Source organism: Podarcis bocagei (assembly GCF_964188305.1).
Source record: "Podarcis bocagei genome assembly, chromosome: 11".
Lineage (NCBI taxonomy): Eukaryota > Metazoa > Chordata > Lepidosauria > Squamata > Lacertidae > Podarcis > Podarcis bocagei.
Window position 1 is genome coordinate 34399303 of NC_138136.1, and position 15280 is coordinate 34414582.

Sequence of the window (15280 nt, forward strand, 5' to 3'; positions counted from 1 at the left end):
ACCAGGTACGCAGCTTGGGAGTCATTTTGGACTCACAGCTGTCCATGGAGGCGCATGTCAATTCTGTGTCCAGGGTAGCTGTCTACCAGCTCCATCTGGTATGCAGGCTGTGACCCTACCTGCCTGCAGGCTGTCTTGCTGGAGTGGTGCATGCTCCAGTTATGAAGGCAGCCCTGTTTAGGGAAGTTTTTTAATGACTGATGTTTTAATGTATTTTTAATTTGTTGGAAGCCGCTCAGAGTGGCTGGGGAAACCCAGCCAGATGGGTGGGGTATAAGTAAGTATTTGTTTATTTATTTACTGAAACATATACACTGCCTTTCTGCATTCAGTGGTAAGGCAGCTTAGACTATTATAAAAATACATAAAAATAACTATATTAAAAGAAAACAATACATACAATTAAAACAGAGTAGTTGCAATTACTCCAGTAAAAAATAACAATAAAATGAGCAGTCAGTTAAGGTTAATTAAAAGCTCCCACAAGGCCACTCAGAAAAAGAGCAACCAAGTTGTCATAGATTTGTCTAAAAAAGAAAAGTCTTTGCTTATATATTTGTTACGAAATATATGAACTTGATTTTAACGTATAGACTGCTGATTAAGTCTCAAACCCTATCAAACTCATATAAATGTTAATTTTTGTGTCTAGCAACAACAGAAATACAAATACCCAGTAATTGAAAAAAGCATGCCAAAAGATCGTTCAAAAATGGTTATGAGGGACTTCATATACTATCTGCCTGAAAACAATCCAATGAAGTAAGTACACATTTTATTTTTATTGTAAATGTAAATTGCTTTTATATATTTGTTATGTCTTCATTTTATCCTTCCTTTAAGATACCTAGGCCTCCTCCTTTTCACTTTCCAGGCTTGTGGAAAATTTGGGATTCCTTGTTAAGTTGCTTTAAATAATATCAGCTTTCTCTGTTGTCCATAGGAAAACATCACGGCTCATATAAAGGAATTTTAAGTAATTAGATTTCTAAACAATTCATAGTTGTCTTATTCTGACAACCAATAAATCACATAGATACATTTTCCCCCAATCCCACTGAAGTTTGTGTGAATAAACCAATTAAAAACCTAATATTTCACATTAAAGTGTGCTGAGTAGGATGGTAAATCACACAGGTAAACTGCAGGAGTGTTCACTAGTTGCTGTCTTCAAATTTTATTTTAATAACTGGTTAATGAAAATTGTGCTTTTTATATTTAATAGGTCTTCACTGGTGGAAGAAAAGAAATCCGAAAAGCCTTCTACAGTGACTCAAGCAAAAGAGTAATTTTTTTGTCCCTTCTTTCAAATAGAACTAGTGGTCTGTGCAATAATTTAGCACAGAGGGATTTGTATGAAAAAGATTGGTTTGTTTAATATTATTGAAACTAAATTATTGCTCTAAAGATTATAATCCCAGAATTTTTTCTTTTACTTGAAGATATACTACTTTGGGCAGTGTATTGTAATAAAATACCCATATGGTAAAACTCTGCGAGGACCAGTTTAGACATAATCCTAGCTAAGACCAAGTACATGCTGTGTTCTTGGGTACATGGGTTCCCCAAGCCTCTTCCCTCTCACATGGAAACTCACTGTACCTTATCTGCACTGTCTTTAACAGTTGTGGGCAAGAAATTCTCAGCAGAAGTCTTGTGTGCAAGTGGGTTACCAAAATTACCACCTTTTGCCTGCACTGACATTAACCATGTTTAACCTTAAGTCCTGGGGACGCGGGTGGCGCTGTGGGTAAAACCTCAGCGCCTAGGACTTGCCAATCGCATGGTTGGTGGTTCGAATCCCCGCGGCGGGGTGAGCTCCCGTCTTTCGGTCCCAGCTCCTGCCCACCTAGCAGTTTGAAAGCACCCTTAAGTGCAAGTAGATAAATAGGTACCGCTTTGTAACGGAAGGTAAACGGCGTTTCCGTGTGCTGCGCTGGTGCTGGCTCGCCAGAGCAGCTTCGTCACGCTGGCCACGTGACCCGGAAGTGTCTCCGGACAGCACTGGCCCCTGGCCTCTTAGGTGAGATGGGTGCTCAACCCTAGAGTCGGACACGACTGGCCCATACGGGCAGGGGTACCTTTACCTTTACAGTGGTGCCTCGCAAGACGAAAAGAATCCGTTCTGTGATTCTCTTCGTCTAGCGGTTTTTTCGTCTTGCGAAGCAAGCCCATTGACGGATTAGCAGATTAGCGCTTTTAGCGGCTTTTAGCGGCTTATCTGCTGATTGGATCAGCTGATAAGCGGCTTAGCGGCTTAGAAAAGGGGGGGGGGAGGAAAAAACACCAGCAGGAACTCGCAAGACATTGTCGTCTTGCAAAGCAAGCCCATAGGAAATTCGTTTTGCGAAGCACCTCCAAAACGGAAAACTCTTTCGTCTAGCGAGTTTTCCGTCTTGCGAGGCATTCGTCTTGCGGGGCACCACTGTACCTTAAGTCCTAACCCAGCATTTGATTCTTGATTTCAAATGCTAGCTTAGGAGTTCCCAGGGTTAGTACAGAAATAATACCATGGTTGATGGCAGCAAGAGGAATATTAATACATCAGAGGAGTGGGTTAGGATTGTGATTGCACTTTATTGCACTTTCTCATCTGCTAGTGGATGCTGGCTCTCAACAGCCTATTTAAAATATATGCCTATTTAAAGTGTATGTGCAAGAATACATTACAGTCTTCTGAACACGGTGTACAGTATAATGACAGTGCCACGGTTGGAAGTAACTGATAAGTGCTTGGGCCATAGAAAATAATTTTTATTTGAAAAGGAAATATGAAGAAAGTTCCCTGCTACTAAAACTGTTATCTCTTCCCATTTCAGGCCTGAAATCATTCTTGAAAGCGAAAATGAGGAAGATGAGGATGAAGAAGAAGTGGGAGATGATGATGATGGCCCCCTTCTTGTACCTCGAGTAAAGGTTGCAGAAGATGGTTCGATTATTCTCGATGAAGAAAGGTTAGGTTTTGTCACTTTGTATCTGCATTGGACATTGCTGCATTTCCCCTCTGACTCTGTTTCGGTCTCACATATGCGATTTCTTTCTGCTGCCCCCCTTCAGTAGCATATGCTCAGTTTTAAACCACAGAGGACGGGGAGCAGAGATTTGAGGCAGTGGGAATAAGTGGTGGCGGCAAAGGAGCTTGTCCACTGGGAGCCTGTGTGGTGTAGTGGTTAAGAGCGATAGACTCATAATCTGGGGAATCGGGTTTGCGTCTCCGCTCCTCCACATGCAGCTGCTGGGTGACCTTGGGCTAGTCCAGGGGTCGGCAACCTGAGGCTCTTTTACACCTTTGCCGCGGCTCCGCAGATCCTCAGGGACCCTGAGCAGAAAAGCAGAAGTGCCAGAAAGAGGAGGGGGATGGAGCTGGGCAGCCGAGCCGGGCAAAGCAAGGCGACGGCGGCAGCAGAGCTCGAGAGGCGGCGGCTGCTGGGATGGAGGAGGAGGCGGCGGCGGCGGCCGGAGAAGGGCTGCTGCTGCTGCTGCTTCTGCCGCCAGAGGGAAGTTCTGCCAGGAGGCTTCATGGCTCATAGCTTCCCCCGGGGTAGGACGGGCGGCGGCGGCAGTGGTGGTGAGGGGGAACGCTCTCCCAGGCCACACTCTCCTCAGCCCCGCACGCGAGGCACCTGAGGCAAGGGAGAGAGAGCGCACACGCTCGAGGGAAATGGCGGGGCGGGTTTTTGGGTGTGTGTGTGTGAGGGGTGGCGGTGGTGCTTCGGGATCCTTTTCCGTGCCTGGCTTCTGAGTGGCCGCCGAGTTGAGGGAGAGCACCTGAGGTGAACCACAAAATGGGCCCGCCCTCCCTGTCAGAGAGGAAGGGGTGAATTACGTCAGTGACGAGGAGGGGGTCCAGAGGTAGCCAGCAGGAGAGGCGGGGGAGCACGAGAGCAATTGCAGAGGGAGGGGGGCTGTTAGGCACCAAAATCCTGCATGCGGGATTTCTCCGGTTCTCTTGTGCCTATGCAATCCCTGCCCTTCTCCCTTTCCCCTCGAGATTTGCTGCAGAGACAAGCAAATGAAGAAGAAAGGGAAGAGTATTAGCTGACATGTCCCCGGATCCCATGGAAAGCACCACAGATTCCTTTGCTTACCAGCTCTTTTTATTTTAAGTTGGCTTCAAACCTGTAATTGTGTAGGTGTATGTATGTATACATATACACACATAAATATTCATATCTCTTCCCTCTCACCTTCCTTTCACCCAGTTTCTCTGGCACTGGTTTATAAATGCTGCTATGTAGAAATGATGAGAAAGTTGCACCAGCAGAAGGAACGAATATGTGCTATTAGTAAAAAGAGAGGGAGTTGAACTGCAGGGAGGGACAGACACTTTCCTATGTATTAATTTGTATAATGCCCTCTATGCACATGGTGCTTTGCAAAAAATGGATATGAGAGGTACCATACCCCTCTTTGCTATCTGAAATAGACTCAGGGAAAAGAGAGAGAATGGGGGGAGGGGAAGAATGTGTGGTTATTTACATTTGGCTTGTTTTGCGGCTCCCAATTTTTTTTCCTTCCGGAAACGGGTCCAAGTGGCTCTTTTTGTCTTAAAGGTTGCAGACCCCTGGGCTAGTCACACTTCTCTGAAGTCTCTCAGCCCCACTCACCTCACAGACTGTTTGTTGTGGGGGAGGAAGGGAAAGGAGAATGTTAGCCGCTTTGAGACTCCTTCGGGTAGTGATAAAGCGGGATATCAAATCCAAACTCTTCTTCTTCTTCTTCTTCTTCTTATTACTATTATTATTATTATTATTATATAAAAAAAATTCTACCTGTGGAAAGTGTGCCAGATCTGTCACCTGAGTGCTTTGCCTCTGGTTACCTAATAGCCATATGGGCCCTGGAACTCTTAAGGCTTCTTGTTTCTCACATGGATCTTAATGGTTGCTGGATTAGTGAACTATATTCATATTGGCATGGAATGATAACTTAAGGCCATACTGGAGTTCACTGAAAAACTGTAAACTGTTCATTAAAGTGTTTGCTAGTAAGAGCAGAAATTCTAGTAAATTTGAGATGGGAATCAATTGGTCTTCACTATTTGTTAAGACAGTTTTCTTGCAACATTTCTTTTGTATTTTAATATCTCTCAATTTCACATTTAGCTTAACTGTGGAAGTTTTAAGGACAAAAGGGCAATGTGTGGTAGAAGATAATGATCCCATCTTTGAGCGTGGATCCACAACAACCTACTCAAGTTTCAGGAGAAGCTATTATACCAAGCCATGGTCAGAAAAAGGTAGGTGCAGCTCAGTGATGTTATTTGCATTTGGCTTTGAAGGACCCCTGGACGGTTAAGTCGAGTCAAAGGTGACTATGGGGTTGTGGCGCTCATCTCGCTTTCAGGCCGAGGGAGCCAGCGTTTGTCCACAGACAGCTTTCCAGGTCATGTGGCCAGTATGACTAAACCACTTCCAGCGCAATGGAACACTGTGATGGAAACCAGAGTGCATGGAAACGTTGTTTACCTTCCCGACGCAGCAGTACCTATTTATCTGCTTGCACTAGTGTGCTTTCAAATTGCTAGGTTGGCAGGAGCTGCGACCGAGCAACGGGAGCTAACCCCGTCACGGGGATTTGAACCGCTGACCTTCTGATCAGCTAGCCGAAGAGGCTCAGTGGTTTAGACCACAGCGCCACCCGCGTCCCTGGCTTTGAAGACCTACACTTTTTTAAGTATCTTGGCTTGTATGGCTTGAGGTGGACAAAGCTAGTGTGAGTGGCAAGAGCTGCATGCATCCCTATCTTATTTCTATCCTGGACTTCAGTCACTGCAAAATAATGGAGTTACTGTCGTGGAATCCTACTCAATATTGATCCAGTGTAGATTCCAATGTCTAGTTGGCAGAGTAACAATTTAAACACATTGCAAAAAAAGACCAGAGGCAATTGTATTTCATCCAGCAGAGCTTTACTGCTACTGAAGGCAAATGAGCATAATAGTCACAAATCCAATACATTCAGGATTGGCACTGTCCATAAGAAATCCAGTTGCAGCAGACTTAACTTAAACTTACAGTAACTTACAGTAAGTCTAAACCTTAACACTAAGCATACTATGTACAGAAGGAAAAGCGATAGAAAGAGAAAAGTGAAACCCAGGCTCCTTCTGGCCTTATTTTTATAGTCAGCATGACCTTGACTGAAAGAGATAACAGGACCAGTTTAAGCCAGCTGTACTCAGTTTCTCTGAAGGAATAGCCCAAACATCATGAACCTTCTGCTTGTTTCTTTCACACAGAGAAGCTTCCAGAACCTTTTTGAATTAATTAGAATAGGAAAGATCTCTGCACATCAGATCAATACTTCTGCACTAAGAAATGCAAACTGACAGTTACATCATGTAACATAATTTGTATTTTTTTTTACAATCCATGGTGTGTGTCTGCATGCATGCAAGTTAATTGCAAGAGTAAGTCTTAGTGGCATTTACTGCTGCAAAGAGTTACAGTGCCTTTGACTTTCTGTGCAAATCTGGCAGTAGCGATCAAATGATTATGTATCCATATAATCTCAAGTAATTCTCATGTTCTGTTTCTATTATCATGGGCAGCCACAGTGGTGCCCATATACATTGTTGGACTGTAGCTCCCATTAGCCCTAGCCAGCATAACCATTAGTGAGGGATGTTGGGACTTGTAGCCCAACAACAACTGGAGGGCACCAGGTTAGTTACCCCTACTCTAGATCTACTGTACTGTACAGAGTTAAAAATAGCTGGATGCTAATTGACAGTGTTTATCGGTGTGCTTTAAACTTGGTGACTCACACTAATTATTCATTGCTGCCAGAGGAAGATTAGTGTTAGTAGTTTGCTTCTTTAGGCTCCATTTGTGGTCCTGGAGAGATATAACTTAGTTCTGCACCCTAACATTTGGAGTGAATAGCTTAAGATCCTTTTCAATGGGAACACCTGAAAAACAGAACTGTGTTTCACTGAATTGTAAAGCTATGCAACCCTTATTAAAATGCGCAGTACAATGCAGTAACTAATGTTAGTATGAAGTATTATCCATTTCATAATATGCAGCTAAAGGGAGATGCTTTGGTATTTAGCTGAATGTGTACATGTATTGATCATGAGATTAAAATTGATATACCAAAATTGCTCATTAAAAAATGGCTAAACTGTTTCCCCCCCTCTCTTACAGAAACAGACATGTTCTTCTTAGCTATAAGTATGGTAGGAACTGACTTCTCGATGATTAGTCAGCTTTTTCCTCACAGAGCAAGAACAGAGATTAAGGTAAGCACTTAAAAAACCCCAAAATCAATTGAGAAGTGATCATCTGGTTGTGGATCTATCATTTTATGCTGTTCTGTTAAACATTTGCACAGATCATTTCAATTGAGTTTGCTTCGTATCAGCTGATGATCTGAGAATGGCTTATATAGCATAACTTTCTGTTTTCAGAATAAATTTAAACGTGAAGAAAAGTCCAATGGATGGCGAATAGATAAAGCATTCAGTAAGTATTACCACATGTTTAATCATTTTTTTCATTTGGGGGAAATGGTGTGTGCACTTTAGCAAAACTAAACTAAAATTCCATAACTGTACCTTTTTACAATAGATAAACATTTTGAGTAAAGGGTCTGTTTCATCGCTCTGTTAGATCTCGTTTAATGGTTCTTGATATTCAGTAAATATGTTTTTTCGTGCTATTAAGTTGCATCAGGACTACATGTATTTTAAAATACTAATTTTTAGTTGCATGAACTTCAGTGACAAATCCTTTCAGGACAACAGAAGCTCAAGGCAAAATTATTATTTTTAGCTGGAATGTTTGTACATAAAATAATAATCTCCCCCTTTTTACAGAAGAAAAAACGCCATTTGACTTTGATTTCTTTACAAAACTCCTTGAGAAGGTCCTGGAAAATGAAAAGAGAAAAAAGGATAAGGATGCTAAATGTCAGCATCAAAAAGAAAAAAATCCCAATGAGAAAAAAACACTCAAGAAAAAGCGAAAAGGTATTTCTAAGTACTTAAATGTATTAAGGAGTAAAAGTAAATCCTATTTGTTATTAAACTTCTCTTCTAAGTTCTGATGGAGCCACTGTTTTGCATTCCTTCTGTGTGCAATGTTAGATTTGTCAGTGTAGACCGGACGTTGGCAAATTTTTTTAGCTGTGGGCAGGTCCACTGTCCCTCAGACCTTGTGGTAGGTTGGAGAAGCAGCACCGGGGTTGGGGGGAAGCTAGAAGAAGAGGCGAGGGGGGCAAGTAGTCCTCCTCCCCACCCCCAGCCGCTGCACTTACCTTCCCAGGGGCTGCTGCTGCCACCACTGCCACTGCCACAGCTGCTTCTCGTGGGTAGGCAGAGGGAGTTCGTTTGCTCCGCTCTCTGGCCCACAGGAGCATCAGGGAGGCGACGGTGGAGCGAAGATGAGCGGCACAAAAGGGCTGGCTTCGGAGAGGGGCTACTTAAAATGGCACCCAACCAGCTCAGCCCAGCCCCCTTCCTCCTCTAGGCAGGGCAGGGAGAAGCCAGGAGGAGGGAGGGAGGAGGCGCCGCCGTGGTGTGTGTGTGTGTGTGAGGGGGAATTGAATGGCGCAGAAAAAAATATGGTGCAGCCCGAATGAACAGAATCCCTACGCTGATCCACGGACAGTCCGTGGGCCGGATCCTGAAGGCAATTGGGCCTGATCCGGTCCCTGTGCTTTAGTTTGCCGACCCCTGGTGTAGACAGTACTGCACTCTAGAAAGCCTTTCCGAAGGCTTGATTGGCAATGAAGGCTGCAAAAACACTTTGCCTTACAGGCATTTCACATAGTGCATGTTTGATTGTTGCTTTTTTCAGTGCTAGAATTAGTTTTGTTTTGATTTCTTTCACTGTTTTGACAGGTCTAGGGCTTGCTCTGTCTTATCCTTGGGTTTTTATTTTAATTTAATTTTACCATCTTGAATAGTTTTGATTGGAATATGTCACATGCATAGTCACATTGGGTGATATCCGATGGTGCCCATCTGCCGGCAGAAAAAACTTTGGCTTCTCCTTCTCCGTATAGACCTCATGCTCTGGGACAGATTTGGTTGGTTGGATAGATTTGCTGCAGGGAAGGAGAAGTCCTATTGTGCTATGTTGCATATCTCTTATTTTCATATAATATTGCCGTGTGTGTGGAATTAAGACTTTTCCTCACAGCTAAGACTGTCTTTGGGGGTGGGGTATAGTGGAGGGAAGGAGGACTGAAGGGAAAGCAGAAAAGGTTGAACAATCTTATATGGAGGAAGTAGAATTCTATTTTTGTTCTTGGGATTTTGAAAAAAAGCTTTTTGGTATTTTTTTTTAGCTTCCTTGTTGAGAATTGTCTTGCTGTAGGTATATTTACATTGTATACTTTGATAGCTAAAGTTGTCAATGGACAAGCAAACCATGGTCAGGATGACCCGCAGAATGCCAGAATTTCTGATGCAGAAATGGAAGTGGATGCTGGCACAGCCGAAAAAGAGAACGAAGAATCTCCTAGCATTTTGGAGCAGCCAGACGGACAGACAGTTACTGAATCAGTGATGGTAAAAAAGAAGAGAAAAAGGAAGAAAAAAGATTCTGAACAGGAGGCAGAGAATCTTTCTGACGAAAGAACTATTTCTGCAGAAGTGGCTGAGGGAGAAAAAACTAGAAAGAAAAGTAAGAATCTAGAAATTGTTGCTACTATGTCACAGTGTGCATGTGTGCTGATTTTGCTAATCTTCTTCCAGACGCTAAACTATTTATTGCAAGATAAAACAGCCTTAGTAACACAACCAGATTTAATAATCACTCAACTGAAGCTCATTTACTTCATCTTAATGACAGGTGTACAGCATAAATAGAGATGATTTTCATCTTGAATTTGAATTTAAAACCTGAATGTAACAAAATGGCTTGATCTGCATCTGCAAGTAGTTGGATACGATATTTGTTGTATTCCGAAAGATCTGTAGGCTGTGCAATTGCACAACATTGTTCTATATTTCAGGGTCAATTATGAAAAGTGAGTTTTATAATGGTTTGTGTTGAATTGTTTCCATAGTCACAAGAATATATCCACTTGAAGTTATTTCGTTAATTTATTTTTCATTAATTTTTATGTCATTTATTCCATTAAGTATTTTCAGGAACTGTTGTCATAGTTAAAGTGCCATATTAATAATTATGAGAAATAATGAAAGATTCAGCTTACTGTTAAATAAATTCCATATACTGACTGGCATTAGGATGACTGGGTTAGGGAGGACATTGTGTAATTTTCTTTTTCCTTCCTGTTAACTTAAATACAAGATTAATGCTTTGTGACAGTGGGAAATCCAGATCACTTTAGGAAATTGCACTTCTTTCACACTAGAGTCCTTCCAGTAAAGCAACCCAGTAAATTAAATACTCTTCATCAGAGCCACTGAATAGAGTTCAATAGAATTAACTGGATCTGGTAGGAGGAAGCTTTAATTAAAAGCATATTAGTTATTCAGAATCATCCTGCCTGCCCATAGCAAATAGACCAGTGGTGTAACTGAAATTTACTTTGGGGTGGGTGGGGAGGAAATGACCAAAGATCAATTTGAGAAAACGGGAATGAAACACAGAAAATACTGAGATGTAGTGCTTTTGAAAATTGCCATCTGGATAGTAATTTCAAAGAAAAAAGTTAATGTGGAAGCAACCAGAGGCTCTGTCTTTTAAGTGTGTTTGAGTGGGAATTGCTTCAGTGGACATATAATGTTCAACAATACATTGTCAGGAAAAAATCTACCATCTAATGTGGAGATAAATGGCACAGAAGAAATTGGTGAGGAACTGGAAGTCCCTGATGAAGAAACGCCTGCCAAAACTCTTCCATCTGTTGAAGAAGACTCACAGGTGGATGAAGAGACAGAGGGAGACCTTGGTTCAACTTTATCTGGGTAATAAGATACATTATCTTTGCAGAATAATATGAACAAGCCTTGTTACAAAGTGTAAATATAACAACTTTATTACTTCCTTTCCAAAAGTCTCCTAAAGATTCCCTGCATTGCTGTATTACATAGAGCCCATTTCATTTGCCACTCAGATGTGGCTGACAAATCTGCCTTAATTTTCTTTATATGGAGCTATTGAGTCTTTTATATACAGAAACAAACATTTTTTTGTTTGTTTGGAGAGTGCATAGGAGCATTCAAAACAAATGTCATAGCTTGCTTTCTCTTTGGGCTGGGAGAAAGATAGCACACCTCTATAGAATCTCATAGGCAAATATTGAATAACTGCAGTGTGCTGTGAACTTCTTTTTACCTGCTATCTGTGTGTGAGCAGCAGTCTTCTGCTTGAACAATGTGGCTTCATCTTCTTTCCTCCCACCTGTAGTCCCCTGCCCCATGCAGCCCCACATCTGTTCTGAAAGGTTGCAGGGGGAAGAGAATTGGAAGGCCTATTGTGTGAACAGAAGTGTTCTTGCACAGTGCTGAATTTTGCCTTCAGATACAATGTTTGAGTATTGGAGGGGGTCCTTTGATAGGACGTTACAGTGCAGTCCTTTAACTCCAGCGGGGCAGCAGTGGAGTGTGATAGAATGGCATAGCCACCTCCACAATTCCTCTGCTCATGCTTCCTGGGGCAGAAGGCAGTTGGAGGTAAAAACCCTGTCACGCCAGCCTGGAAATGATGCAGTGATAAGGCCTGATGCTGAGTTTCTTGGGGGAGTGATGCCAGTGGAACTGTTTTGGGCTTGGCCACTCCCAATTCCCACCCCAAGCAGCACAGTGGATGGGCAGAGGGAGGGGGGCTGGATTCCAGCCTTAGCCTTATATGAGTATACAAATGTGACAAATAAAATAATAAGTGTTAGATTTAGACTTCGTGCTGAATTCTTGCCCAGCAAGTGACTCTCAGGGTAATCTTGATGAAAGCCCTACCTTATCTTTGTTTTCCAGCTGTAAAATAGGAATAGTGAACTAGACTTCTACAGTAATTGTGATGAGATTGCACATGAACAATCGTGTGTAAATGCCAGTAAAGAGAGAAGTGAGTTTGAGCGCTTTTCGCTTATCAGTCTCTTTGAGCAAGCCTCTGTCTCAGCACAGCTGGTGAAAGACAAAAGTGAAAGACAAGAATCTGCCATGAGCCTATGGGGTAGAGTAGGAAAACCATTAATGCTTTCTTCATATTCTTCTTACCTTTACAGTATTCAGAAAGGTAATGAATTCCTAGACATGGATTCTGGAGAAGCAGATGATTCAGATGCGAGTTCTGAGCACCATGTTGGGCAGCCTTCAGAGTCTCAGATGTCTCTCAAAACAAATAAAGAAGGTTTTGAAGAAAACAGTTCAGCAAAGGTAAACAATATGTACATGCGATTCTAGCCTACTTCCTATTTCAAAGAAACAACTCATAAAATAAAACCCACAAGAAGGCAGTGAATGCCACACTTAAGGTTTCTGTTCTGATTCGGCAGAGATTCCTGCATATGGATATTGCTTTTGGATATGGTTATTATGTACAGAACAGGGTGGGGGAGGTAGTGCTTTGAAGACATTGCACCTGCATTTGCAGGCCTACTACCAGATAAGAGGTTTTATCATCTCTGATAGCTTATTTGGACAAGGACTCATACCAAATGTTCTGGGAGCTCACTGATCGTTTCCCATTTCTTTGTTCTGGATTTGTTCTTTCGGGTAAAACAACTCAGAATGAGTGGAGGACCAGCTGAGTGAGGGACTGTTTCAGCCTCCTTCTTCTTCCCAGCTATTTTCCCACTTAAAATTGCCTTCTTCTCAAATGCCTTTTTTCCTTGAGGAAAAACAAATAAACCAGAACCTGTTTCACTTGGGGGGAAAAGCAGCCTGGGAGAGGAAACAATTCTGAGAGATGACTTAGGTGAGGAGGAAAAGATTAAGCAGTCATCAACCCACATGGGGAAAATGTTCATGGAATATGCATGCCCACCCGGAGAATGCCTGCTATTTGTTCAGTGGGGGAGATACACAGCAGTCTACAAAGATTTTTGCTTCATATGCACAAGCTGTAAAAGCTTCTGACACATCATCATCACCACTATTATTATATTTATGTATTTATATATTACATTTATATACCACCTTTATCTTCCAAGGAGCTGAAGGTGGTGTACTTGGGAGCTGACTGAAATTCTACTTTAGTTCAATTTCCCCCCAGAGAGTGAGAGAACAATATGTGGGGTTCCCCCACTTTCAACCGTGACACACACATGAAATTCTCATCCGTGTTCACTTCTGTTTTGTAGAGAAGTCAGCTTAGTGGGTAGAGGTTCTTGCTCCTGGGCATAGCCTCTCCCTTCATCATTAAAGAAGCCAGGACCATAAGATCATACTAACTGTCCTTATTTCCTTGCAGAATGAAGTAGCAGAGTTAGATCAACTGGATGAAAATACAGCCTTTCCAAGTTGTAATGATGAGCTTCTGTGAGTAAAATAATTGGACGTGATTCCCATTTCCCCACATATAATGAAACTAATCCTATAGCCTGATTTGGGGGTGGGGGAGGCTTTCAAACAAGTTGTGAGTTCAGGTGATCTCTCTATGGATAGAATAGGAAAGAGGTTCATGTCTATGATCTCATAACTCCTATTCCTGGTTCTCAGCCTTGCTTTTAATTTATTACATGGGCTTGGTAAAGTTGGTCTGGAGATTTTAGAAAAGAAAACTCACTACCATTTGAAGTGAATAAAATAACAGAAAAGAGGTGGAAAATATATGATGGGTGTGAGGTCTATTTGCCCAAAGGAATCTGTCTTTTTAATTTCATATTTGCTTTTCTAGAGTGCAATCCTATGTATGTAGATTCAGAAGTAAGTCTCATTGAGTTCAATGGGGCTTACTTCCAGGTAAGCACATAGGAATGGAACCTATTCACCTTCCTACAAAGGTGTGGCATTGGAATATAATGTTCCTTTTGGTCGGTGAACTAACAAGATCACAAAGGCTTTGTCACAGAGACTTTATAGACCTTGTGAATACCTAAAATCCTCTGAATACCTGTTGCTGGAATTCACAAGTGACAAGAGTGCAGTTGTGCTCAGGTCTTGCTCGGAGGTTTCCCATAGAGATTTGATTGACCCCTGTGACAACAAGATGTGAGAGTAGATGGGCCTTTGGTCTGATCCAGCAGGGCTCTTTGTATGTTTCTATTTCTGTTTCTTAATGTTTATAGAAGTAGATTCTTCTGTGCAAGATTGAAATGCATAGTTTGAATCCAAAGGTGTGAGTATTGTTTGAGTGGCGTCTTAGATTTTTAGCAATTTCTCCATCCTGCAGAAAATTTCTAGGCTGCTTTGCATGTCTTTCTGGAAACTCCTGTTACACTCAGAAGTGGCTTTTGGGACACAGGGGGCTTCAGCAGGAAGTGACTGGCAGGAAAATATAATAGATGGCACCACCACTTCTACATCCCATAATAAATTATGTTAACTGAGATGGTTGGTGATGGACTAGATTTGTGTGTGTTGGAAAATATAAATATATTCAATTTAACTTCAGGGAAACGGATAGAGCAGCTATTGAAAAGCCCACAGTGAAAGGACAGCTACAGAGACTTGCAGCAGAACCGTCAGAAGAAAAAGAACTTCCAGTTAATGACACATCTGAGGGCAAGATTTCTCTTTCAGAGGTTCTGGTTGCTGCAGAAAAGGTATGGGACTAAATAATTTAAACTTAATACAAGCCTTTATTGTCTCTTCTGTGCACATGGAAGCTATTTTAATTTCACAACCCAATCCTGTTTTTCAGAGGGCTCAGGAGATTGGCTGCATTGCTGCACACACCCTTGTTGTTATTTCAATTTGTATACTGCATTTTATCAAAAGATCCCAAGGTGATGGATAGCATTAAGGACACATTTTATGGAGCATAATAATAAACACATAATACAAAGCAGAATAATAGACAGCATAATGATAATAACTCTTATCTAAGTTCTTTATGTCTCTTTCATTTAGAGTTCTGTGCAAGATACGACTGCTAACGTAACTGGACCTACCATAGAGCAAACAGACAGAGCAAGCAATGATGTGGCAAGTGAATCCCAGTAAGTATATGTAAAGTAGAAAGATTGAAAAATATGGCTTAAAGTGTGCATCACTTCACCACTTACTATATTCAGTTGTGGTGAAGAAAGCAGCTCCTAATGGTGCCTAGAGAATGTCATCTCCTAATCAGACATTGTAGGAACTACTTGGAGTTAAGCAGCTTACACTGATCTGTGTTTTTTTGGGATAGAAGAAGAGGTGACATTTTGGAGCAAAGTCTTGCTTTGATACTGAACCAAATCAATCCTTTTTAGA

General features: G+C 41.8%; 1 protein-coding gene across 3 annotated transcripts in view; it reads left to right on the top strand.

The window, feature by feature from the left end:
• BDP1 (BDP1 general transcription factor IIIB subunit) overlaps positions 1–15280 on the top strand; it is a 54229-nt gene that overhangs the window by 3630 nt on the left and 35319 nt on the right. For all 3 annotated transcript variants that reach the window (XM_081212457.1, XM_081212458.1, XM_081212459.1), the window contains exons 3-15: positions 653–762; positions 1226–1285; positions 2820–2954; positions 5106–5239; positions 7152–7246; positions 7415–7469; positions 7823–7975; positions 9354–9635; positions 10726–10888; positions 12148–12298; positions 13335–13402; positions 14478–14628; positions 14936–15024. In XM_081212457.1, the coding sequence (XP_081068583.1) occupies positions 653–762; positions 1226–1285; positions 2820–2954; positions 5106–5239; positions 7152–7246; positions 7415–7469; positions 7823–7975; positions 9354–9635; positions 10726–10888; positions 12148–12298; positions 13335–13402; positions 14478–14628; positions 14936–15024 (1646 nt within the window). The remainder of the gene's footprint in view (positions 1–652; positions 763–1225; positions 1286–2819; positions 2955–5105; positions 5240–7151; positions 7247–7414; positions 7470–7822; positions 7976–9353; positions 9636–10725; positions 10889–12147; positions 12299–13334; positions 13403–14477; positions 14629–14935; positions 15025–15280) is intronic.